We start from the raw sequence: 24,771 nt of genomic DNA, 5'->3' as shown, positions 1-24,771 counted from the left end.
GCAGACACCCAGAGCGTCTGCTTCCAAGCTGCTCCCTCGCTGGCCCCCAGCCCTGGTGGGAGGTGCTCCGTGGGTCGCTGAGTGACCCCGGGAGCAGGCAGCAGGGCCCTGGGGACCTGGAGCCAGCCTGGCAGCCCTGCCTGCACCTGCTCCACCTGCTCCAGTCCCCTGGGAACTGGCAGGGCCAGGCTGGGGTGGCACCTGTGGTCCCTGCACCACGTCTCCCTTCTGGTTGGGAGGCTGGGCTTTCCCACGGGTCCCCTCAGAGCCCTGCAGGTCCTTTGTTGTGACCTTGGGGGCTGAGTGGGGACGGGGGCGCCACCCAAAGCTCAGCCCCAGAGTGTTGCCCACAGAGGTGCAGTGGGGCCCAGGGGCACAGCCGCCTGCAGCCTCTGCCTGCACCCCTGCCAGGGCAGCTCCCTTTCTGTCTCAGTTTGGATGGACAGACTCCAGCGCTTTCTGTGCTCGTGTGTCCTGCCCGAGAAAGTGGGCAGCTGTCTCCTTCCTCATCAGGAAGTGTGTCTGGGGAGTTTGTTCTCCTGGCTGCTGGTGGGTGGGGTGGGGTGCAGGAGGAGGGCCAGCTGTGTGTCCTGCGTCCCCGCCCCAACTGCAGGGCCTGAGAGCGTGTCTTGGCGCAGGCAGGGGTTCCTCACCCAGGTGAACGCGCCTGAGGACCTGCAGCTCTGGAAGCTTGAGACGCCCCTCCAGCCCCCCCAGCTGCTGACTGTCTTTTGTCCTGGACAGATCTGCGTGCCCGTGGAGTCGTCCAGCCCGCTGGTGATGAGCAACCAGAAGGAGGTGCTGCGCTGCTTCACCGTGCTGGGTATGCAGGCGGAGCCTTGGTCTCATCAGGGTGCTCACCGCCCTGAGCGTCTGTCTTCCCCACTGGGCCTGGGGGATGCAGGCAACCAGCAGGGAGCAAGACGGTCTTGATGAGCACTTGCCCGCAGCCTGCTGCTCGCCGGACCGCCTGCTGGCCTTCCTGCTGCCCAAGCTGGACACCAGCAATGAGAGGACTCGTGTGGGCACCCTGCAGGTCCTGAGGCACGTCATCAATGCAGCGGGTGAGTACCTTGTGGAACGGAGATGGGATAGGCCCACCTTGTCCATCTTCAGCATGAAAAGGAGCATTTTGCTTTGAGTTCTTGAAATACTTTCCCCAACTTTCTATTTCACAAAATTCCCTGCTTTTTGAAGGGTTTCAGCAGTGGTGCTCGCCTGCCTGCCAGCAGGTTGTCCCTCTCTGATGTTTGCCCTTGGCAGGGGCTGTAGTCAGCGGGCCATGGCGCCTCGGCATGGGGGGCTGGTGGCTGAGTCCTTCTGACGCCTCCCACCTGCAGCCATCTGCTGCAGTGGTCCCTCATTGTGGAGGCCTGGCCACAGGCATAGCTCGTGCCGCTGTCTCTTAGACGTGGACCTTGGGAGGAGTAGAGGCCAGTTCTGTGGAAAGTCCCTGGTTTCCATGTGTCTGAAGATTTCCTCACAACTGGATAGGAGAGTTCGGGTTTCTTGCTTTTAAGCAGTTTTAATCAGCAATAAGCCTGAATGGTTTTCACACCTGAATTTGTGTGTGTGTGTGTGTGAGAGAGTATTGGTTGCTAAACAGTGGCTGTGGCCACGTCAGGCCTTCAGGTTGGAGCTGGGAGCAGGGAGTGGTGCTAAGATTCTGATGATCTTGGAGGCACCCTCACCCCACACTTGAACCTGGGACCCCTGACTCAGCTCTGCTGCCCTGAACTTCTAACCTCCTCACTTCTTAATTGGATAAAATAATGTCATTTGCTGAAAAAAGTCATTTTTCCCTTGGAGAGAGATAAGTGGGCCTGTGCTTAGGTGGCCTTCTCCTCCCCCCACGCAGAGGGCCGCACTGAGGCCAGAGCCCTGCAGCACGGGCTCAGCCCGCATCGTGGCGGAAGGGCTGCCCGGCGTCTGCCCATCGGCAGGCAGGCTGAGCCCCTTGTTGGTTTCTTGCAGCTGCTCAGATGGAAGTTAAGAAACCCATCATTCTCTCTTCCATGAAGCTCCCTCTTCTGGACACCAACAACAAGGTGAGTCAGCGGGCAGCTTGGTGCAGCCCTGCACAGCGACAGGCGGTACGGCCACTGCTGACAGGCAGCTGCCGCCTCAGCACACCAGGCCTCGGCAGGCCTGGGTGTCTGCTGAGCTGCATGTCTGGGCCCCCAGCTTCCTCCTGATGCGTTAACCAGGTGTGAAGCTAGGAAGCAGTCCTCAAGACCACCTTGGGGCTTGATCGTTCTCTAGAAGAACCCCCAGAACTCAAGAGCCATTACGCCAAAAAGACCTACGTGAGCGTCAGCCAGAGACACCCATGGGGTGGCCTGGGCACTCTGAGGCTTCGTCCTGGCCCTGTGGAGCCATGGGCAGCGCTGTGCTGGCTCGCACGGAGGGCTGCCCAGGGAAGCCCCAGCCTTGTGTCTAGGGTCTCTGTCAGGCCTCCGTCATGCAGATCTAGGCATCCAGCCCTTTGGGTGGCCTGATGCCCCACCCGAGTCACAGGGCTAGACGACTTGGTACAGCGGAAGCCCCAGGGAACAGGAGCTTGGACTCCAGCAGGATATCCACAGCTTGGTGGTGACCCCAGAGCTGAGGGCGGGGCTGGCCCTCCCTGCTTGGGCTCAGCAGCAGTGGGTCCCCTTCCTGCGGCTGCCCCAGCCTTTGTGCTCATCCTGCACCCCATTCTTGGGGACTGTCTGTGAGAGTCCCAGAAGCTACTGGAATGGAGCCCAAACCCCCGAAGCTGCATCTGTTTCAGGGCTCCTGTGCCCCGTGCCACCCTCAGAGGGGCCCAGTGCCTGCCCGATGTGTCGGTGGCCAGAAGCACCCAGCCTAGGGGCCCTCAGGCTGCCACATGGCTCAGTCCCTCCAGACCCATCAGCCCATGGTCACTCGGGACACACATGTGACCTGGGATCTGGGGAGGAGAGGTGTGACCAGGACAGGGGGAGGGTCCCAGAGAGGGGTGCTGGGCTGGGGGAAGGTGGGAGGTGTGGGCAGAGCGGGGGTGAGTTGCCGGCCCCTGCTGGGCTGTCATGCTGTGGCCAGCGCTCCTCTGAGGCCCCTTCCTGCGCCCCCTGCTCTGGGCAGGTGAAGCGGGCGGTGGTGCAGGTGGTCAGTGCCATGGCCCACCACGGCTACCTGGAGCAGCCTGGCGGCAAGGCCATGGTCGAGTACATCGTGCAGCAGTGCGCTCTGCCCCCCGAGGCTGAGGTAAGGCACGCTGTCCCTCTATTCCATCATTGCGTGTTGTCTCTTGGACCCGTGGTTTGTCATCTGACTGCTGAGTGGCGCTCTGGGGGTGTGCTAGTCTGCTAGCCGTGTAACAGGTGTGATTAAAGCATCCGTGAAAGTGAGGGTGCATGTTTTTGCAGGGCGTGCGTTTATCCCCCTGTGTAAGCAGCTACTGTGAGATGCTGAGATGTTTAATTTCATAAGAAGCTTCCAGGTGGTTTTTGAAAGTAGCTGTGCCATCTCGTGGCCCCAGCAGCAGCTCTGTTGGCACGCGGGGTTAGGTCAGTGCTCTGTGTCTCATTTTCTAGCTACTGTGACAGGCTAGCATTGTGCCTGTGACCAGTGATATTGGCATCCATGTGTCTACACGCCTGCTCACAGCTTTTACCTGCTTTGGAGTTGGGCTGTTCCCTTTCTTCTTCTTCAGGACAGAAGTGCTCTTCATATATTTTAGATGCAAGTCCCTTATCAGATTTATGGTTTGTAAATATTTTCTGACAAATCTGTTGCCTCGTAGGCATTTATTTTCTTAACATTGTATTTCAAAAAGCAGAAGTGCTAATATTTTAGAAGTCCACGTCATTGGGCTTTTGTTTATAGCTCTTGCTTCTGATGTTGTAACTAGTAAATCCTTTCTTTACCCAAAGTCACAAAGGTGTTCCCCCATGCTTGCTTCTAGAAGTTTTACACAAGGTCTGTGATCCATCTTGAGTTAATTTTGTTTAACGTGAGGTGTGGGTTCAGGCTCAGTGTTTTGCATGTGGGTGTCCTGTTGTCGCAGCACATTCGCTGTAAAGACTCTGCTCCCCACGTGGACCAGCTGCCTTTGCCTGGATGTCGAGAACCCAGTGACTTGGATGTTTATAATTTCCTAGGTGATCAGCCTTTTGTGGCTACTGTGGGCTTGTAATTTTATTGCATTGAATCTGGCCAGGTGTATTTCTGCTTCTAAGTGTTTCTTGAGATTTTCTTTTTGGCCTAATAACCCTAATAGGCAGTCAGGCGTTCAGTGTTGTTTGTGTGTATTTGGTATTAAGTTTTATCTATATTTTTAGAGCATGCTCTAAAACTTGCTATTCAGGCTCTAAACATCTCTATTTTTTTCTTCTCGATCTTTAATTTCTTGGTGAGAGGGGCCAAATGTCTCCAACAGTCATTGCAGTTTTCCCACTTTTGCTTGGTTTTCAGTGTTTGCTTTTCAGTATTTCAAAGCATGAATTGAAGACTCAGCATTTAGAGAATAGAGTCCTTTTTTGCCTGGAAGGTTCCAGGGAGCTGGGCTCTGGAGCACTGGCTCCTTGGGTCTGAGAGAAACCACTGGCCCATGGGGCAGCAGGGCTTGTCTGTGTTCTTGGTGGGAATGGCATTTTCTCAGGCAATGACCGCGTCCACAAGGACGGAACACCACCTGTGAGGATGCGGTTAGCAGCTCTCAGGAAATGCTCACAGTTTTTCTAGTCTGGATGCTGGAACTTGGCCCGGGGAGCCGACTTTCTTGGGCGATTTTAGTGTAGAGCGAGTGTCCTGCCAGTGACCGGGGATGGTCCCCTCCTTAGGGGTTGGGCAGGGCCTGTCATGCCTCCATTCAGGCCGTGTCCTCAGGGCCAGAGCCCATGACTGGTGACCTGTGCAGAGCAGAGTGCACAGCATCCTGCCCTCCCGCCCCCAGACTCAGAAGCTGGGTGCCGACAGTGAGGCCCTGGCAGCCGATAGCGTGAGGGCCATCAGCGTCAGCACTCTCTACCTGGTCAGCACCACTGTGGACAGGATGGGCGAGGTGAGCACCCCTGCCCTGGGGGACCCACCACCCTGCTCCTGACCCCTCGGTTTGGGAGCAGGTGTGGGGAGGCTGTGGGTGTGAGGAGGCTGCAGTGCAGGGAGGCCACGCTGCAGGTCTGGGCTTCTACACACCCTGCACTGCCCCCAGGTCCTCTGGCCGTACCTGCTTGAGTTCCTGGTCCCCATTCGCTTCACCAGGGCGCTGAGCCCACTCTGCAGGAGCCTTGTGCACTTGGCCCAGAAGAGGCAGGAGGCGGGGGCCCATGCTCCCCTCATCCAGTACAACGGCAATGGTGTGCCCCTGCCCCAGCCCAGCCCTCCCCCCCGCCCCCCAAGGGGGCAGCCCTGAGTGCTGTGGTCTCTCTCCCTGCAGTGCACCTCCCATCTCCCTACGCCATCACCACCAGACTCCTGGTAAGCAGCTGCTCAGGCCTCAGTGGCTTCTCCTCCCAGCCAGGTGGCCTCCAGGCAGTGCCTACTCTGAGGGGTGTCGGGGCGGGGCGGGTGGACGCTCCCTTAGGCCCTGTTGCCCCACCCTTGTGCTGTCACTGCCCCGGGAAGGACTGTCAGGCACTCCGGGAGGGATTTGGGGAGCTGTGTCTCTGGGGCCTCCTTGCCCCCACCTGGGTGTCCGTGCTCGGCCTCAGGTGGAGCACTGTGGCCCAGGACGCTGGTGGAGACCCCAACTCTGCCTTCTGCAGGCCGTGTCTTCCCATCCCTACGTGGGGGACGGTCGCGGGGCAGCCTCGCTGCGCCTCTTGAATGTCTTGCATCAGGACATCCACCCGGCCCTGGGTCAGCGGTGGGTGACCGCCATCCCCCTGCTGCTGAAGCACCTGGACGGTGAGGCCCAGGGGTGGGCGCTGCCGCTCTTCCTCTGACCCCGACTGTTGCCTGTTGGCATCAAGGCTGGCCACTGGAGACCAGGGTTTTAAAAGTTGGAAGAAATCGCCTTTGCTGTGGTTCAGGAAAGGGCCTGGAGAGTGGGCTGGAAAGATGCTCCTTGTCTGGTGTCACCCGCAAGCTCACTGGATGTGGGCCCTTTCTTCCTCTATCCTGGAGCCGAAGGGGCCTGGGCCTGGTGGAGGGGACTCTGAGCTCTCCACTGCTGTCCACCAGGCTGAGCGGGTGACTGGTCATTTCAGAATACAGTGAAGAAACCCTGTCACAGAAGGAGTGGGAAGAAAAGCTGCTGGTGGTGAGAGAAGAGGAGAAGACGAGAGTTAGCCTGCTTTGGGAACAGGCCCTTTTCTGGCCCTGGTGGGGAGGGCTGGGGCAGTGGGTGCTGGGGGCACTGTACCTCCCAGAGTGGTGGTGCTTGCCTTGACCTGATGGTGGTGGGGAGGGGCGCAGGGACAGGCGGGTGTCTCTGGGGTGAGGACTGTGTGCTGCGATGGGGTCATATCACAGGGGCTGCTCTGGCCAGAGAGCCCTCCGTCCTGTCCCCTGCTTGGTTGAGGCCCCAGTGCCCCATGTGCTGCACACCTGACCACCCAGAATTTCTGTCTCAGCTTCAAAGTTACCTACGGCCATTCGGAGCTATGGCACAGGACCTGTGGTCACCGCCTGTGGCACCTGGGGCTTTGGGTTCTCCCCTAGGCCGGCCAGTGAGAGGCCGAGCCTGCCCTCATTGGTTGAGTTCCTGTCCGCAGTTTCTCCGGGATTCCCTGGCTGTCATGTCTGACAACACCTGGGTCTGCCAGCTGACCCTGGAAATGTGCAAGCAGCTACCCAACTACAACGGGACGCCCCTGGAGAAGGTGCACGGGGAGGGGAGCCCCAGGAGGAGGGGAGGGGGAAGGGGAGCCCCAGGAGGAGCTCCCCCAGGAGGAGGTGCAGGAGGACACACCGCCAGCAGTGCTGTGGGCACGGCCCTCGATCCTGTCCCCTGATTCCGTCTCTTGCTCCCTGAGCCTGTCTGATGGCCGCTGTGGTCCTGGCAGGACCTGGAGCAGAAGGCTGTGGGCTGGCGGCTAGAGACGCAGGGCTCCGCACCCACCTGCTGCTCCTCAGACAGTGCGCAGAGCACGTCTGGCCCTTGCAGTGGTGTGAAGTGGTGTGTCTGGCCTGTGGTGCAGGCACTGAGTGCCTCGCTAGGGGCATCCCTCCACTGGGGAGCTGGCACCACCCCTTGTCTGGCTTCGTTGCAGAACTTCCTGTACAAATGTGTCGGGACCACCCTGGGTGCCGCTTCAAGTAAGGAGGTGGTGAGGAAGCACCTGCAGGAGCTGCTGGAGACGGCCAGATACCAGGAGGAGAGGGAGCATGAGGTGGCTGCCCCCCCAGTGTGTGTGTGTGCGCGCACCTCCCCACCCCACCTTGCCCAGGTGTGAGTGCACCTGTGCCTCCCCAGGGCCTTGCCTGTTGCTTTGGGATCTGTGCCATCTCCCACCTGGATGACACCTTGGCCCAGCTGGAAGACTTTGTGAAGTCAGATGTACTCAGAAAATCTGCCGGCATTTTCAACCTTTTTAAGGTAGCGAGGTCAGGCTGACAGCTGAGGGGGAGGCCTGGGGTGGGCTGGCCTGGGGTTTTGCCTTAGCTGCGGTGCCAGCATGCTGAGGTTCAGTAGGGCGGACGGCGTTGGTCCTAGAGCTTCCTGGGCTCGGTGCCCTGCAGGCCGGGGGTGGGGCAGGGAGCTGGCCTCCAGTCTCTGCTTCCTCATGGGTGGGGCCGGCGTGTGTGGGCTCTCTCCCACACTGGGGTGGGGGGCAAGGAACCGGCTCTGGGCAGCAGGATGGGAGCAACCCCTTCCTGTCCCACCGCTGGTTTGTGTGTCATCTGCCCCCTGGTGGCCAGTGGGGGCTGCACGTGGGCTGAAGCCAGTTGTTGGGGAGCATCTGCGCTGTCTGCTCCTACACTAGCCCGTCTTCCTGGACCAGGGTTACTAGTGCCGGGGTCTTGGGCTGGTGTAGTATGAACAGGCCCCTAGGACAGAGGGGCCCTGGGCAGCTGCCCAAGCGAAGACGGGGACCCCACCTGGCCCTTTGGTTGCTCTCAGTCCCCAGCCCCTCCGCCTGCTTGCCCCTCCCACTGTGGTTCCCCCCTGCGTCCTTTCCCTTTTGACCCTTGGTCCCCAACAGGCCCCAGACTCCTCAGTCAAGTGGCATCTTCCTTCAGACTGGCTCTGCCGTTCTTTGGCACCTGGGGTCAGAGGGCGCGGCTCCTGCTGGGGGTGTGATTGTCACAGAGTTCTGACTTCTCAGAATCGAAGTGAGAGTGAGGCCAACAAAGTGAGGAGTGCGCTGATCCTGTGCTACGGGCACGTGGCGGCCGGGGCCCCGCGCGAGCTGCTGCTGGCCAGGGTGGAGGCGGACTTGTTCTGGAACATGTCCCAGTGCTTCAGCACCAAGGTGGGCGTCTTCTGGGTGTCTCAGAGGCTTGGGGTGGGGTGCTGCCTCAGGAGCCGCTTATGTAACTTGTCTCACTTCTGTCGTCCAGGTTCTGGGGATAAAGGTAGAAACCCAGGTACAGTGTGCGGGGCCTGGGCTCTCTCCTCTGTCTGGGCTGGCCGGGGTGGCAGTGGGGCGCTCCTGGGGCATCCTAGTCCCAGTTCAGGCAAGGCCTGCAGGACGGCCCTCTAGGGCCTAGGAGCTCCTGCCCTGGCCCAGGCCCCGGATGTTGGGGGGATGGAAGGGAGGTGGTGGCTCCCAGGCCGGGCAGGGGCCTCAGTGTGCCCCTCTCCTGGCTCCACTCCATCTCTGCCAGTGCCTGGTCGGGGGAGTTCTGCAGCCAGGCAGCAGCCTCTGCCTCACTAACACAACTCCCTTGTGGACTCTGGCACTAACCTGGGAACCTTCTCTGGGAGCGGCTGGGCTGTCCCCTTGAAGAGCGGACCCCCACCACCCTGGGTCTCCTGGGGTCTCTGGGCCGGGGCTGTTCTGTGAACTCTCTCTCTGACTCAGCCCTTTAGAGCTGGGGGCCAGCCCTCTGCTGGGGCTCTGCCGGGGCAGCTGCGTCCCCTCCACTTGGGAGAGGCAGCTGGATGGCGCCTGGCAAGCCTGCAGTCATCTGCCCAGGGTTGTGACCCCGGGACCCCCAGGTTGGGCCCACAGCCAAAGGCCTTGGGTTCCTTCACAGACCCATCTTGGCCCACGTGGAGGACTGGCTGAGAGCCCGTAGACTGGAGGGGAGTCCACGTCTGGCTTGCAGGAGAGTGGCCGGTGGCCTGGCCTCGCCACTGTGGGTGGCCCCCTCCCATTGGGCTCAGCCCCTGGGCCTCGGGCCTTGGTGGCTCCCACAGCCCAGTTGTCCTTGCAGGACCCGGCCCTGAGACTGAGCCTGGTGCAGAGTGTGTGCATGGCCACCCAGGCCATCTGCAGCAGCACCCACGGCAGCTCCTTCCACCTCTCGAGGAAGGCGGAGCTGGTGGCGCAGATGGTGGTGAGTGTGGGCGGGCTGGGGAGGACCGAGCCCCCGGGTTGTGGGGCCTGACCCGGGGGCAAGCTGGAGCTTCGGCCAAGTTCTGCCCTGCGGCTGCTCTCCCAGGAGTTCATCAAAGCGGAGCCCCCAGACTCGCTGAGGACGCCCATTTGGAAGAAGGCCATGCTTGCCTGCACGTACCTGGTGTATCCTTTCCTTGGGGGGTGGCTGTGGGGGGCCCTCTGCGTGAGAGCTGGGCCTTAACTGGTGGCTCAGTACCCTGGAGCCGGCCCTGGAGGAGCCCGTGCAGGCGGACCTGATTCACAGCTGCCTGCACCGTGTCATGGCCGTGCTGCCGGAGCCAGAGGAGGGGGACAGCCCCCAGGAGGTATCAGTGGCCCCCACAGTGGGGGGGGGACCCCCAGGAGGTATCAGCGACCCCTGTGGTGGGAGGTGGGGGACAGCCCCCAGGAGCTATCAGCGGCCCCCACGGTGGCCCTGTCCAGGGGTGGGGGCTCACAGCAGGACTGGCAGCTTCTCTTGTTCCAGCTCCTGTACCTGGACACCGTGCAGGTCCTCAAGGACTTGTTGACGAGCCTCCTTCAGTGGAACATGACGCCCCAGGGTCTGCAGGTCATGGTGGAGGTGTGTGGCAGGCAGTGGCACTCTGTGCAAGTTGGGGGTGGCCTGTGAGCCAGTGGGCAGGGCCCCTCTGACCTGGGGGGTATGCAGACGGGTGCAGTCTGAGCAGACAGGGGCTCGGAGCTCGATCTCTGTGCTCCCCCATCGTGGGGCCTGGACAGAGACCCTATGAGGTGCCCCAGATGGGCACTCCTGACCCTCTGAGGCCATCATGATGGTGGGTAGTGTCTAGGAACACCATGTCCTTGCATGGGCATGGCTAGAGATCCGCCAGGGGTGGCCGTGGCCGTGAGCTGCATCAGCAGGACAGAACGAGGGGGTGGGGGAGCGCTGCCCCAGGGCCCACTCTGACCTGGTGCACTGGCCCCCATGCCCAGAGGGTGGCCTGGCAGGGAGGCTGCCCCAAGCTGCACCTATTGAAGCCCCTTCTTCCTCAGCACCTGAGCCCATGGATCAAGTCCCCGAGGGGCCACGAGCGGGTGCGGGCGGTCGGCCTGAGTGCCTGCCTGCTGCAGTTCTTCCTACAACACCTGCAGATCAGCGTGAGTGCTCCAGGGCGGCCTGCGAGGCCCCTCTTTGGCCGCATGCCCATCCCTTGGCCCGGGGCCACAGTGTGAGGCCCTCACGTCTCCCACTGCCCGGTGCTGTGAGTGGCACTGTCCTCTCCTGGGCTGTGGACAGAGGACCACAAGGGTCAGCAAGTGTCCCCAGGCCTGGCCACTCAGCATTGAACCTGATGGGCAGCCTCATCCTTAGGAGCCTGCCCAACACAGGGAAGGGTGATGGGGACCCCCATGTGAGAGGAGGAGCGGAGGGTGTTGGAGGCAGAAGCCACAGCTCGGGCCAAGGTAGGGACTTGTGAACCCCTGGAGCGCGGCAGACAGTGGGAAGGAGCACCTCCCAGCGCCCCCGTGGTTACTTTGCATTTTAGTATTTGTTGGGGTTCAGCAGCTCCTCTTCCCTTGTTAGAACCTCGCAGTTGTTCTTACGAGGCCGTTACTCTGCTGGCTTTAGGGTAGACGGGCATGGTCCTCCTACTCTCCCACGTGGCCTTGACAGGAGTGTACCAAGGGCTCCTGTGCTGATAATGGTGGACCTGGCCACCCCAGCCCCTGGCCCTAGCAGAGGCACGGTCTGTCGCTGCTGTCTCCACTGTACATAATCATTTACTTATTGTGGTAGGCAGGAGAACTGGACTTCTGGATACTTAGGAACTGGTAGGAACTGGGTAGTTTATAAGGAATAAGATTTCTCTGTGACTCTTAATGAGTGTTTAGTTAATTCTCTGCTCTTCAGACATGCAGCCACAGCCGTTCACAAAGGCCATGAGTTTGGCCTTTCTCACCATTTCGACACCTGCTGGCTTGTGCTGCTGACCGCAGGAAGGTGGACACTGGCGGTGGCCCCAAGCCATTAACTCTCAAGCAAGATGCTCGTTGGTTGGCAGTGTTGTTATTTGTTGTGTTCAGAGCATCATCTGTTGGCTGGCTTAGATAGCTTTTCCTACCCAGGTTCTCCCATGGCCTGTTTTTCGCGTAACCCTGGTCCAACCAGAGTTCATTTTTTATTCGTGATGAGACAGGGCTCTGCCCTTGTGGAGAGGAACGCAGCTGGTGGCCCTCAACCCCCGTCCAGCCTCCCCCTGGTTTCGGGAGGAGTAACAGCCTGGAGCCCCACACCTTTCAAGAGCCCGTGCTGGGCAGGCGCATGGTGGCCCCTCCCAGGGAAGCCACTTGTGTGTGGGCTGTGTGTTGGTGGTGGGTAGCTGATGTCCCCCACTTTGGGGCGTAGGAAGCAAGGCCCTTTGCTCAGAGCACGGTTGAGAGGCTCTGTATTCGAGGAGAACAGGAAAGGCTCTGAAGAACAGGCCCAGTCCCCATGGGGATGAAAGGGCTTGTGTAGCACCCCTTGGCTTTTGGAGCGGGAATTCCCATGTGTCTGAGGAGTGATCAGAAGCCGGCCATGCCCTGTCCACACCCCTGCTTGCCCAGCTCTCGTCCCTCTTGGGACCCACCCTGGGCTGGGGGAGGGCTGCCCTCTGGTCACAGGCCTGCCCATATCTGGGTCCAGGGGGTACAGGTACCTGCCCACCCCAGCGACTCCTGAGCCCCAGTGCCATCTCTGGCTATCTGCCCCCAGAGTCCCCACAGTATCCCTACATCTGCCTCTCCAGGCCCTGGTGCCCTTCCACAACCTGGGCCTCCTCATTGGCCTCTTCTCCCCACGGTGCGCCGACCTCTGGCCTGCCACTCGCCAAGAGGCTGTGAGCTGCGTCCACTCCCTGCTATACCTGCAGCTGGCCTGTGTGGGTGAGCCCCCCTAGCTGGGCAGCAGTGTCTGTGTGTTGGGGGGATGAGGGAGCAGAGGCTGGGCCTCTGGTGGCCAGGGAAGGCCTACGTCCACCCCACGTGCCCTGCTGCCTTGCAGGCTTCTCGCGAGACTACCAGGACGACATGGCTGAGCAGCTCCTCAGCCTCAAAGATGGCCTGGTGCACCCTGACCCTGCCATTCTCTTCCATACCTGCCACAGCATTGCCCAGGTACCTGCCAGTGGCCGCTGCAGCAGCTCCTTGCACGTACGGGCTCTGTGGGTGCCAGCTGGGCAGGCAGGCAGGTCTTATCAGAGTTCCATGTCCAGCACCAGCCTGCCCCTCCTGCACTTGCTGGGCCCACCCTCCGGGGCCCAGTAGGGGGTGGCAGGAGCTCAGCTTTTGGCTCCACAAGGTTGAGAAAGCTGCCCTAGCTCACCCAGTGACTCCCAAGCCAGGACAGTGCTTCTGTTCCACTTGGTGACTGGAAATGACCCTCAGGGGTCTGGAGGCTTTCTCTCCTGCTAAAGATGGAAGGGAAGGGGATTAGCAGGGCCCTTTGTGGAGGTCAGGGGGACTGAGACATTGAGAAGCAAAGACCCAGCCCAAGGGGAGTCCTGGGGGATTGGGAACTTCATGTTCGGGCTCAGACTTTCTAAATATTCATCCACTTCTGTGATTTTATTTCTTCTCTGTACAGAGTTTATCTGCCCTAACTTCTGGTTGCTCTCTGTTATGTGGAGGGAGCCCAGGGACTCTCCTCTGTTTCTGGGAGGAGCTGAGGGTGCTTTGGAGCCTCTGAGGCTGGGGAGTCCAGGATAGAGCATGCCCCCATCTGCCCTTGACTCTACTCTAAAGAGGCTGCACACCAGGACCACTCCTAGCCTACCCCGCTGGTCAGGAGAAGCCTCCTGGAGGGTGCTGACCTGGGCCCTGCAGATGCCCAGGGACCCCCTTCCAGGGGCCTGGAGGCCAAGGGCTGCACCTAGACCTGGCTTCAGTCTGGGTAGGGGTCCTGGGCGTGGGCCACCCCACCCGGCACTGGAAGAAGCTCTAAAGGCTTTAAGGGCCTGTAAGAGGGTGGGAAGGGCTGGAGGAGGGGTTTGAAAGGGGCCAGTCCTTCCCTGAGAAGCTGAGTCCCTGGGATGCCACGCCCCGAAGGTGTGCTGAGCCCCTCCTCTCTGTCTTCCTGACACAACTGTCCTCCTAGCTTATTGCCAAGCGCCTCCCGCCAGATCAGCTCATCAACCTCTTGCTAACCTTGTTTGAAAGCCTGGGAGATCCCGACAAGAACTGCTCGCGAGCCGCCAGCGTCATGATCAACTGCCTGCTGAAGGAGCGGGGCAACATGCTGCAGGAGAAGGTGGGGCCTGGGGGCGGGGCCAGGGCCTGGTCTAGAGCTCCCTGGGGGCGTGGCGTGGGCGTGGTCCTGTCCAGTGGGTCAGCCGGGAGTGCTGGTGGGCAGGGCTGGTAACCTGGGGCTCCCCACCCAACTCCCTGCTCTGTGGAGGTTTGGCCCTCAGCACTCTACGCTTCTCCCTGTGGGCCTGATGGGATAAATCTTCCTCTTCTCTTTGAAGACTGAACTAGGCGAAAGTAAGTGCTCAGAATGTAAAGATAGAAAAGGCAATTGAAAGGGAAAGGCCAGTGCTAGGGTCTGTGATTGGGCACTGAGCCGGCACAGGCTGAGCGCCCTGCTCGCATACTGGTGAGGACAGGGGTCCACAGGGTCACTAGGTGCTGGCACAGAGGCTTCCGCGGCAGGTCCAGCCCAGAGCAGAGGTGCCCGGGACACACAGATCCTGCCCTATCCACCATCCCATCATCACCTTTGAGGCCTTCTGGCCATGAGCTCATGTGGTGGCCCACGTGGTCCCCAAACATAGTTGCCAGCCACCCTGACAGATGTGCTCAGGTCCTGAGGCCTGAACAGGCTCCAAAGCTCAGGTGACTGCTAGATTAGGGCTAGATTCATGGCTGCCCATGAATCCTATGAACTACATGACCCAGCAGGTGCGTTCCCATATGCTTGGACAAAGATTTAAGCTCCCTATTAAAGTGAAGCATAGCAATAGAAAAGGGGGGTTGTGCTAAGTGGACAGCCTTGGGGTTCACAGGAGCAGAGGCCCTACCAACCCCAGAGCCCCTGGCACCCCAGCTGGCCCCACAGGGTGCCACTAGTTCTCTGCAGCACAGAGCAGGGCTTGGGATGCACCTTGCAGAGCAAGTGCCTCACGTCTGGCGTGCATGGCTGTCGTCTGTGGGACGGCGTGTGTCTTCCAGGCCTGGCCCATATGGGTCGCCCCATCACTCCCTCACCTGCCCACCTCAGCGAGTGCTGGGCATTTCCCAGTCTGAGCACAAGTGCTGCTGGAGTCGGGCTCCTTTGGACCTGAGGGTGCATTTCAGTTGGAGACATGGCCAGGAAAGTGGGGCCGCAGGAAAGGCCTTTGTGCCGCTGTCCCAGGGCTGTCAGAAGGCCTCGGGGCTGTCCCAGCTCCTTTGCGCACGTTTTTCTGTGGCTTATGACCTGGAACACTTGCATGTTTCTTGGCTACTCAGTTCTCCTCCATGAGGAGAGTGATCTTGGCCATTTTCTTCTGGGTGGTCTGTACTTTTCTTACCAGTTCGCAGAAGTACTTTGTATATTCTGGGTACAAGTCCTGTATTGGATGGGTCCCTCACAGGTGTTTTCTGGGGGGAGGCGAAGCAGGAGCTGCCAGTGGAGAAGCCCTGTGTGGAGGGGCCACCTGCTGAGGCGGGGGTGGGGGTGTGTGTGGTGTGGCACCTGGAGGGGAACGTGTGCCATCGTGGGACCCCAGCCAGGGCCTGAGGGTGTGGGGCAGGGAGTGGAAGGAGGATGGAGGAGGGTGTGACTGCAAGCGACGGCCAGGGGTTGACGGGCCAAGGTTCAGGTTTTGCGCTGAGTGGGGCTCCTGGGTCAGCTCTGAGTGGTAGAAAGGTAGCCTGGGGGCTCTGTGTCGGGGGAGGGGGACAGGCCGGACTGCAGGCCGTGGCCGCTGGTGGTCCTGGTATCTGTATATACATGCACACGTTTTGTTGATTTGTTCCTTTGTCGGTGGACACTTGTTCTGCTTCCTTCTCTTGGATGTTGTGAGCCATGCTGCTGTATAACGTGGGTGAAAGGCATATCTCTTCAGGATCCTATTTTGTTTTGGGTGAACATCTGGAAGTGGAATTGCAGGATCTTATGGTGATTCTATTTTGAATTTTCAGAGGAACTGCTATACTGTTTTCCATAGTGACCGCACCCGTTTATGTTCCCACCAGCAGGGCACGGGGGTTCTCGCCAGTATTTGTCAATGCCTGTGTTTTTAATAGTGGCCACCCTGATGTGTGTGAAGTAGCATGTCATACTGGTTTCAACTTGCTCTTCCTCTGCAGTGAGTGATGTGGATATGCCTGCCAGCCATTTGTCTTCTTCGGAGAAGTCCACATCCCTGCCCATTTCCAGATCAGGTTATTGGATTCGATATCATTTTGGAACTGTAGGAGCTGCTTGTACTCTGAAATTAACACATTATCAGATACATGACCGGCAGGTGTTTTTGCATAGGTTGTCTTCTCCCTAGATCGTGTCTTTTGCTGCAGCTCCATATGCAGTGCTTTGAGGCTCATTTCCAAGGAGTCATTACCAAATCTAGTGTCCCGAAGATTTCCGTTTTTCTCTAGGAGTTTACTAGTAGTTTTGAGTCCTGCCTGTCCTGGATAAATCAGGGTGCCTCTCCTGGGGCCCATGTGCTGAGCTGGCTGCCGGCCTCCAGAGCTGCTAGGCTGTCTCCTCCGGCTCAGCCTGCAGACCCACTCAGCACACCCACCCCAGGGTGGTGTCCCTGCCTCACGCTTCCAGTCTGTCTGCAGCAGGCCCCTCTAGCTCACGTGACAGGGACACTGGCATCGGCCCCATTGGTACCATTTCCTTTCTTGCCCTGAGAGCCTGCTGGGGGACCCCCAGAGACACCTGGACAGTCGGACTTGAGTTTCTCTGACACCAAATCAGAAAAAGCAGTCCTAGTCAGTGACCCGTGACCGGGCTGACCCCTGCCCCAACACCCCAGGATGGTCAGGTGGGCGCAGAGGGAACTGGGGGTCAAGGGCAGAGGGACATGGCAGGAACGAACAGCTACCTCCCAACGTGCAGGCATGGGAAGCAGCGCCGCTCCACAGAGATGGCCGGCAGACCTGAGGCAGAGGGTGTGGGGCAGTGGTTCCTCCTGGGCATGTGCCTGGGTGAGGCAGCCGTGCCCACAAGAATCTGTGCAGGTTAAGGAGGGGGACCCCATGAAGAGGGTTCCCAGTCTGGAGCTGCGGGTGTGGGCTGCTGAGGGCGTATGTGGAGGCGCCCAGCAGGTCTGAGGTGGCCCTGAGCCCCCTGGGCAGGGTGGGCCCTGCTCACCAGTCCCAGGAAGCCGAGAACCCGGTGTGGACGCAGCCAGAGCCACCACACCTGAGCACTGGAGTACCATCATGGCTCCAGAGAGGTCCAAGCTGCTCTTGGGGCTCATGGGTATCGCTGCTGAGAAAGTCTGCAGAAGCAAAGACAACAGAGACAGATGAGCTGAGACAGTGTCTCAGACTGACACCCAAGGGAGAAAACGGAAATGGAAAAAACTACACGCAGAAATTTGAAATGCAGTAAAGTAGACATACGGGCAGTTATGTTCCAGGGGACTTTGAGAACCTGGGGTGAGGGACAGGCCTCCGCAGGGTGCCACCATCACCCGTACCCACGAAAACTACCAGTGCCAGCCGGCCAGGCCTGGGGTCTTCTGGGGAGCCCTGCCCCTCACGGCCGATAAAGAGCCCAGGAGACTGGAGTGAGCCATGCTCCTTGCCCCAGAGACGGTGTGGCCTGTTCCAGTGGCACTGTGACTGGGACGATCACAGCCCATCTACCCACGAACGTCATGGGGCCCACGCCAATGGCCAAGACGAGAACCCAGCCACAGTTGGCTCAGGGCCACCCTCCCGCCAGGCTCCCTGAGCAGGCTCAGTGTGGCGGCAGCCAGCTGGTCAGGGAGGCGTAGCTGGATGGGCCAAGGGTTGGGGCCGACAGGCGAAGCCACAGCAAAGAGGTCCAGGTCCTTAGAAGGTCGTCAGCCTTCTGCACTCAGGTCATAGAAAGAGAAGGACTTGGTTATGTTTACAAATCCTTTGAGAACTGTGGTGACAGAGCCCCTCCTTCAGGCTGGCCACACGTGTGCCTACATTTCCCCCTGCCTGTTCCCGCTGTGGGCGTGGGTCCCATCAGAGCTTGGCGGGCCCTTCCCTCTGCTCTTGGGCCCGGGGCCCCCGGCGAGTCCTCAGCCAGCCCTGCCCCGGGGTGGAGCCTACGACCGCCAGCTGCCCCATCCAGGGGGCCCTGTCCCTGGGGCCATGGCCAGCACTATCGTCAACTTTCGCCTCACACCAGGACGCTTCCTAGCTGTCCAGCCTGGACGGTGCGGGGCGGCACCCCATCGGCTCAGGCCACCGGGTGCCCTTGTTGCCCATCGGCTGCTGCTCAGTCGCCACGGCCAGAAAGCCTGCCCCTCCTAGCCAAGCCTGTGGCCTGGGAGGAGGGACGGAGCGCTTTCCGGTGAGCAGTGGGCATCTGTGTCTTGCCTGCAGGGGTCCAGGCAGGGTCACCCTGCGAGCCTCAGCACTCACCCCCGTGGCCTTGCCCTCCCACTCTGTCCCCTCAGGTTGTGTGTGTGTTTCTGTCTGTCCTGGCACCTCCTGCCAGCAGGACCCTCTTGGGTTCCTGTCCCTTCCCACATGGACTCTGGGGCCATGAGTCATCTCCCTTGGCCCTGAGGGCTCTGGCTCCTGTCCTCCTTCCTCAGGGCTGGGAGCAAGGAGCCCTGACGTCATCGGCGGGTGAGGGGTGCTGGCTTCCCTGGCCCCAGGAATCGGTGCCCATGCGGGCATGTCCTGCCACTGGCCTGACCGCTGCCTGCCCACAGGTGCCCGAGATTGTGAGCGTGCTGCGCTCCAAGCTGCAGGAGACCCGAGAGGAGCATGTCCTACAGGCCGCACAGCACAGCGTGTTTGCCCTGGCCACCCACCACTGTGCTGCTGTGGTGTCCAACCTTCTGGGCAGCCCCCTGCCCTTTGACAGGTACCTGGTGCCCACCCACCTGCAGGGATGGATGGGGCTCCGTGCTCTGGTGTCCCCACGCCTGACAAAATATTTGTGGGCCCCCAAATCCTGTGTGTGGGAGCTTAGAGGCCCTGGCACTGGGCCGGGTGGAGATGGTTTGCTCTCATGGGCAGTGCTCGCCAATTCTCTGGGGCTGGTGCTCTGCTGGGCCTCCATCCACCATCATCCATGAGCAAGACCCTGGCCCGGGGCCCTCCTCAAGCCAGGAAAGGTCTCCATTTGCCACCCTGGCTCCTGAGGATACACTGGCCCATCAGTGACACTGCAGTTGCCGCCATGGGGTTCTCAGGGCAGAGTGTGTCCACACCCGGGCCTGTGCCGGGCCTGTGGGTCCCCAATCCCCGGGGCCCTTGCTTCTGCACTAAGGCCTCCAGGCAGCCTTTGCTCTGCTCCCAGTGCTTCCAGAGCTCAGGGCCCGCTGGGCATGCCTTTCTTTGGGTCCACATGGTGGATGGAGCCGGCACCTGTGATCTGGAGACCCCCGTGCCAGGGGACAGGGAGGCAGCGCATCCTTCCCTATGGCTGCGGCCTGAAGCACCTGCACCTGCCCCAGAGTGGGGCTCCCACGGCCTGCTTGGCTCTCGCTTAGACAGCGGGCACCACTCCCCAGATGCGGCAGTCCCGTCTGCCACTGCCCCTCCTGCCATCACTGCCGGCCTTTTACCCTTTGCGTTCTAGGGGTCCCTTTCCCAGAGTAAACCACACTTGATTGCTGATATGGTTGGGATTAAACCAACTGCCTATTTTTCTTCCCTTGGTCTTTTTTATCTTCCTTACTGTCTTTTTAGATTGACAGGGCCTTGTTGCAGTTTCACTTTATCCTCGGTTAGTTTGGAAGTTGCACTCCTGTGTCTGGACCACGTTTACTCAGCCGTCCCTCTCCGGGGCTGTTGCTGGGTTTGGAGCTTGAGCTCGGCACATGCTTCCCTTTAGCTTGAGTAAGAGGACGTGTCCTTTCTGGCTCCTGTGAGCCCAGATGGGGCTGAGGCCAAGGGATGTGCACGGGGTGTCCCTTGTTGATGGTGCTCTGCACCTTTTGGCAGAGAGGAGTCTGAGGCTTTCCATTCTTAGTCCTGCCAGGGGGCTCCCTGGCTTCTCGAGCCTGTGAGTTAGTGTCTGTCATCAGCTCTCCCGACTTTCAGCCTGTCTCTTCAGACACCATCTCCCCTCTGCTTGTGAGACGCCACTCAAATGTGCGCTCACCCCCACCACCCTGCCCCTGACACCTCTGCTTCTGAACATCCAATGACCCTTCCCTGCGGGGTTCTGGGCAACTTCCTCCACTTGTCTTCCAGTTCACCATTTCTCTCTCCTGCCGTGTCCAGGCTGTTGTCAAGTACATCACCGAGCACAGCGCTGCGTGTCTTGTCTCATTTCTAAAGGGCTGTTGGTTCGCTTCCAAATGCACTCTGTGTTTAGAGTTTCTGGTTCTGGTTAGATCTCTGATGTCTGTCGCTTCTCCCCGTAAACGTACCGTGCAGCCGCAAACCTGTGTAAACGCTGGGGCTGGGGTAGCTCGGGCCTCCTGCAGCCTCTGCCTGACCTCACCTGCATGCCTCTTTGGCCACGTGCTGCTCTTTGCTCAGAAGGCGTGCACGGGACTGGGGTGACAGTGACTCCTCTAGGGAGCCCAGTGTCTGCTTCTGGCAGCTCCAGGGGACACCTCCTCACCACTGGGTCTCTGGTCACCATCAAGCTGCCTGGTTAGGACCCTGGGTTGGAGGAAGGGGTCACTCAGGGCCTGGAGTCAGGGTGCTGTTTGTGGCCTGGCTGGAGCCGAGGCCAGTGGGCATGCTGGGGCTGTAGAGCTGGGGCTGGCAGAGGCCTCAGAGGGGTTGTTCTCCCGCCCCTCCAGCCACACCTGCACCCTGTGGCGAGCACTGGCCTTGGAGCCCGGCCTCGCCGCACAGGTCCTGGGGCTGCTCCTGGAGAAGATAAACAAGGACATCCTGTTTGAGGAGAGCCAGGCCTTCCTGCTGAGCAGCACGCCGGACCGCGTGGCCACCCTGCTGCCCCTCGCAGTGAGTGGGGGCTGGGCCGGCACACACCACCCCCTCTGCCCTCCCCCGTGGGCCCAGGAGGCGATGAGGGGCCACGTGGCCGCTGCCAGAGGGCCCCATGGGGAGCCTGGGTTGCGCCTTGTTGGCACCTGGCAGCTGATGGGAACCCTGGAGCTGGCGAGCTGTGAGCCCAGGCTCGTAAAGTCCCCGCAGGTGTAGGCCCCCAAGGGAGCCCACTCTATTTCATCCTACGGGGAAAAAAATAAACCCAGCTTGGCAGCATTTCCACAGTGAAACAGCTGCAAGAATTTCCTTCTCCTGCTGAGGAGCCAAGAGCAGATGCTGGGAGCTGGTCCTCAAGGTGGCCACGTTGCCCCGGGCCTGCCTTCTGCCCCGTGGGCCAAGCTGGACAGGGCTGGGCTCCTCATCTCACCCCCACAGCTACCCCTCCCAGGGCTCAAGACCTCAAGGAATGCGGGGTGCCTGCAAAGAAAGAGGGGCTGTAGGCCGGTTTTTGTCCCGGGTGCAGGGTCCAGCGTTCTCTGCGCCTACCCTGAGGGTGGGGGCAGAGGCTGAGGTGGCCCGTCTACAGGCCACCTGTGCACTGCACGAGGTCGCATCTGCCCCGGCGTCCGGGCCAGCAGTGCTGGAGCTCTACCCCCAGCTGCTTGTGGCACTGCTGCTGCGGGTCAGCTGCACCATGGGTGTCCAGCCGCCCCCGCAGCTGCAGGCCAAGGAGAGGAGGAGCGTCAGCTCGGGCCTGGCCTCACGGAGCCTCGAGCCTTGCAGGTGAGTGGGCCTGGCCTGGCACCCCCAGGCCATGACTGTCGGCTGCTGGAAGTAGCTTCCCAGCAGTTGGGGGCGGGGGGCCGGGCACCAGCTGACCCTGAGCTGCGCCTTCCCTGGGGAATGCTTGGGGTCAGCAGGTTCCAAGCCAGCCCACCCTGAGTGCAGCCTCAGTCCTCAGCCACACTAACTGGGGCCCCAACTCGAGACCCTGCAGGGCCCCCACCTGCAGTTGGCCACGGCTCTGGCCCCAGCCCTGTAGGAGCGCAGCTGCCACATGGGTGAGGCCCTGCTGGCTTGGAGCGGGGCCTGGTGCCACTGGCTGTGCCCACGCCTTCCCCATGTTTCTCAGTCGGGGGGTCCGGGGACAGGCTGGGGCCCCTTCAGCTCTTCCAACAGCAGAGGGTCCACAGTGCTGCCCAGGGGAAGGGACACTAGTAGCAGGGAGCAGGCTGGGGGTCCCTGGGCATGTTTTCTAAGAGCATAGGCGGGTGTGTGAGCACATGCGTGCAAGGGGCAGAGCTGTGCCCTGCCCGCGCCAGCTGACCCCGTACCCATATCTCCGCAGCTCTGCGGTGGATGCGCTGCAGGCTGTGCTTGTCCGCGGTGGCAACGAGGATGTGGTGCAGCGCATGGAGCTGGACGGGGGCTGGCAGCTGCTCAGGACCTCGGCTGGGCATGAGGAAGGCGTCACCCAGCTGGCCAGGTGAGCGGGCAGCACATGGGGCAGCGGGGAGTCTGTGAGGGCAGCGGGTTCTGTAGGTGCAGCGGACCAGGCGCAGGGAGAAGGCCTCTTGGGGGGGCAGTGTCTGAGCAGAGGATGTGCAGGGCAGCTGGGCGGCGGGGCTAGCAGGCTAGACGGTACAGGGTGGGAGGCAGGCGCACTCCCCAGGCCCCCGGGACTGGTGTGCTCCAGGCAGCCTAAGGCCCCAGCTCCTGCCCGCGTGCCTCCTTCCCAGTGCCATGGCAAGGTTCGCAGGCCCCCGGCTGCCCCTGGTGATGAAGCTGCTCTTCACCACACAGAGTAGCATGTATGAGGTCCAGAGGGTCACCTCCACCGCCTTCCTGGCTGAGGTATGAGCACTTGCTTTGCACCATGAATGGAGGGGGGAGGGGGGCAGTGTGAAGTACCCCCCCATAGGCAGGCCTGGGTAGGGCAGGGGAGCCACATTGAAAACCCACCCCAGACCAAGGCAGTGGGGGCCAGGGAGGGGCTGGGGTCAGGAGTTAGGGGAAGTTGAGGAAAGGCCAAAAGCCCCCCTTGGCCTGCTGGCCTCAGCCATGTCCCCTCAGTGACCAGGGACCGGTGCTGCCCGGTGCATTTGGGGGTGTGTGGTGGTCAGCACGCCTCTGCCCCCAGCTGCTCAGCAGCAATGTGGTGAACGACCTGATGCTCCTGGAGTCGCTGCTGTACAACCTGATGGCACAGCAGAAGGACACGAGTGCCCGCGTGCGGAGGCTGGTGCTCCACGGCCTGGCCAACATCACCTTGGGCTCCCCAGATAAGGTGACCATCCGGCAGCCCTCTGGGGCCCTGCTCCTGGGCGAGGGAGGGACAGCAGAGCCACAGCTGGTGAGGAGACCCGGGCAGACCCAGCAGCCACAGGATCGGAGGTGGTGCTCGGAGGGTGGGCAGCTGGGCATGGCATGGCCTGGGCACACAGGAATGTGTGGCCTCTCCAGGTACGGACCCACAGCCCCCAGCTCCTGACAGCCATGATCGGTGGGCTGGATGACGGGGACGACCCACACAGCCTGGTAGCGCTGGAAGCCATGGTGGGCCTGACAAGGCTGATGGACCTGGTGGACGCCTGGGACCTACATGCAGTGCTGCTGCACATTGCTGTCCGCATTCGGCCCTTCTTTGACAGCGTAGGCCCCCCCCGCCCCTGGCCATTGCAGCCTGGCCCACTTTACCCCTTGCTCCCCCTTCACTGCCCTGCGGTTGCCCGGGAAGCTGGGCTGGAAGGGCCATGTGACACCCGCTGTTGCCCAGGAAAGGATGGAGTTACGCTCAGTGTCCATTGGCCTCTTCGGGCACCTCAACAAGGCCTGCCGTGGGGACTGCAAGGACGTGTTCCTGGAGCAGGTTGTGGGCGGCCTGGTGCCCCTTCTGCTGCACCTGCGTGACCCCCACGCACCCGTGGTCACGGTGAGCAGAGTGGGGGATGGGTAGGCCCGGCCAACTCAGGGACTTAGGGCTCAGGGTGTGCCCTGCAGGCCTGCAGGTTCGCCTTGCGCATGTGCGGCCCCAACCTGGAGTGTGAGGAGCTGGCAGCCGCCTTCCAGAGGCACCTGCAGGAAGGCCACGACCTGCACTTCGGAGAGTTCCTCAACACCACCTGCAAGCACCTGGTGAGGGGCGGGGCTGGGCGGCGGGGCGGGGCCGGGCCGGGCGGTGGGGCGGGGCCTGCCTAACCGCCTCTCTGCAGATGCGCCACTTCCCCGACCTGCTGGGCCGCTTGCTAAGCACCAGTCTGTTCTACTATAAGAGCAGCTGGGAGGATGTCCGTGCTGCTGCCCCCATGCTCACAGGTGAGGCTGCCCCGGGCAGCACCCCCACACCGACCTGGCCCCCGACCTCAGTCCTACCCCTGGCCCCCAAGCCCCCTCACTGCGGCCCCACCCCCACAGGGTTCTTGGTGCTACACATGGAGGCTGAGCAGCGGCCACAGGTGGACCTGGAGCAGCTCCTCACGGGTGAGCCCCAGTCCTGCCAACCCCGCCCCACACAGCCAGGAGCCCAGAGGGCCCCCGCCCCCCCAACATGCTGGGCTGCACTGACCCTGTGGGCACCAGGGGGGACTAAGTGATTTTCCTGGATTTCAAGGATTTTTTCCCTGTCACTGGTGACCTCATCGTCTCTAGTAATTCACGGAAACTTCTTAACTGTTCCAAAAGAGCTTAAAAAACACTAAAAAAGGAAAAACTATCTTTCCGTTGGCTCCTGAGCCCTCCCAGCAGAGGCCTGTCTTAGGAGGGCGGTGGGCGGGCGGCCCCACGCACAGGGTGGGGTGTCAGCCTCAGGGTCCTGGCCCCCAGGCTCTGTGCGCCCGGAAGGGGTGGGGGCAGCCTCAGTCGCAGCTGTTAGCGGGGTGTGGGCGGGATCTTGGGCTCAGTCAGTTCTCCAAGGGCCGTGGCGGAGCCCCCAGCAGCGGCTCCTTGTCCCCCAGCACTCCAGCTGCTGCTCAAGGACCCAGCCCTTAAGGTGCGCTTGAAGGCTGTGAAGACTCTGGGCCGCTTGGTGAAGTTCGCCTGAGGCTGCCCCAACACCCAATACCAGCCTAGCTGGCTGGAGGGTCCAAGACAAGGCCCTAAGGAGTCCCCTGCCCACAGGGCCACAGGGGAGGCCTTGGGCCCACACAGCAAGGGAGGGCTGGAACACAAGGGTGGTCAAGTCACCAACCCCCATCTTCCCAATAAAGCCATTTGCTGCTCAGCAGGTGACGTGGTGATGTGACCTGGCTTGTGGGCAGGCCAG

The 24,771-nt window shown here is 61.1% G+C and overlaps 1 protein-coding gene across 5 annotated transcripts in view; it reads left to right on the top strand.

Moving 5' to 3' along the window:
* The window catches only part of MROH1 (maestro heat like repeat family member 1), a 49,749-nt gene extending 25,022 nt beyond the window's left edge, over nt 1–24,727 (top strand). For 2 of the 5 annotated variants that reach the window (XM_055545518.1, XM_055545519.1), the window contains exons 10-43: nt 745–823; nt 951–1,064; nt 1,975–2,048; nt 3,106–3,228; nt 4,919–5,026; nt 5,177–5,321; nt 5,402–5,442; nt 5,730–5,871; nt 6,174–6,226; nt 6,681–6,788; nt 7,179–7,298; nt 7,382–7,504; nt 8,235–8,381; nt 8,470–8,496; nt 9,289–9,411; nt 9,517–9,596; nt 9,667–9,778; nt 9,940–10,035; nt 10,470–10,574; nt 12,206–12,341; nt 12,460–12,572; nt 13,552–13,704; nt 18,308–18,462; nt 20,360–20,525; nt 21,097–21,293; nt 21,859–21,996; nt 22,250–22,364; nt 22,570–22,797; nt 22,974–23,162; nt 23,287–23,442; nt 23,511–23,645; nt 23,723–23,825; nt 23,925–23,990; nt 24,464–24,727. In XM_055545518.1, the coding sequence (XP_055401493.1) occupies nt 745–823; nt 951–1,064; nt 1,975–2,048; nt 3,106–3,228; nt 4,919–5,026; nt 5,177–5,321; nt 5,402–5,442; nt 5,730–5,871; nt 6,174–6,226; nt 6,681–6,788; nt 7,179–7,298; nt 7,382–7,504; nt 8,235–8,381; nt 8,470–8,496; nt 9,289–9,411; nt 9,517–9,596; nt 9,667–9,778; nt 9,940–10,035; nt 10,470–10,574; nt 12,206–12,341; nt 12,460–12,572; nt 13,552–13,704; nt 18,308–18,462; nt 20,360–20,525; nt 21,097–21,293; nt 21,859–21,996; nt 22,250–22,364; nt 22,570–22,797; nt 22,974–23,162; nt 23,287–23,442; nt 23,511–23,645; nt 23,723–23,825; nt 23,925–23,990; nt 24,464–24,549 (4,056 nt within the window). In that variant the 3' untranslated portion in view covers nt 24,550–24,727. The remainder of the gene's footprint in view (nt 1–744; nt 824–950; nt 1,065–1,974; nt 2,049–3,105; nt 3,229–4,918; nt 5,027–5,176; nt 5,322–5,401; nt 5,443–5,729; nt 5,872–6,173; nt 6,227–6,680; nt 6,789–7,178; nt 7,299–7,381; nt 7,505–8,234; nt 8,382–8,469; nt 8,497–9,288; nt 9,412–9,516; nt 9,597–9,666; nt 9,779–9,939; nt 10,036–10,469; nt 10,575–12,205; nt 12,342–12,459; nt 12,573–13,551; nt 13,705–18,307; nt 18,463–20,359; nt 20,526–21,096; nt 21,294–21,858; nt 21,997–22,249; nt 22,365–22,569; nt 22,798–22,973; nt 23,163–23,286; nt 23,443–23,510; nt 23,646–23,722; nt 23,826–23,924; nt 23,991–24,463) is intronic. The other 3 variants (XM_055545521.1, XM_055545522.1, XM_055545520.1) reach the window with 3 other exon arrangements.
* The last annotated feature ends 44 nt before the right edge of the window (nt 24,728–24,771 follow it).

This window comes from Bubalus kerabau, chromosome 14 (genome assembly GCF_029407905.1).
Source record: "Bubalus kerabau isolate K-KA32 ecotype Philippines breed swamp buffalo chromosome 14, PCC_UOA_SB_1v2, whole genome shotgun sequence".
Lineage (NCBI taxonomy): Eukaryota > Metazoa > Chordata > Mammalia > Artiodactyla > Bovidae > Bubalus > Bubalus kerabau.
The sequence above is the reverse complement of the archived record's forward strand: the minus strand, read 5'-3'. Positions and strand labels throughout refer to the sequence as shown.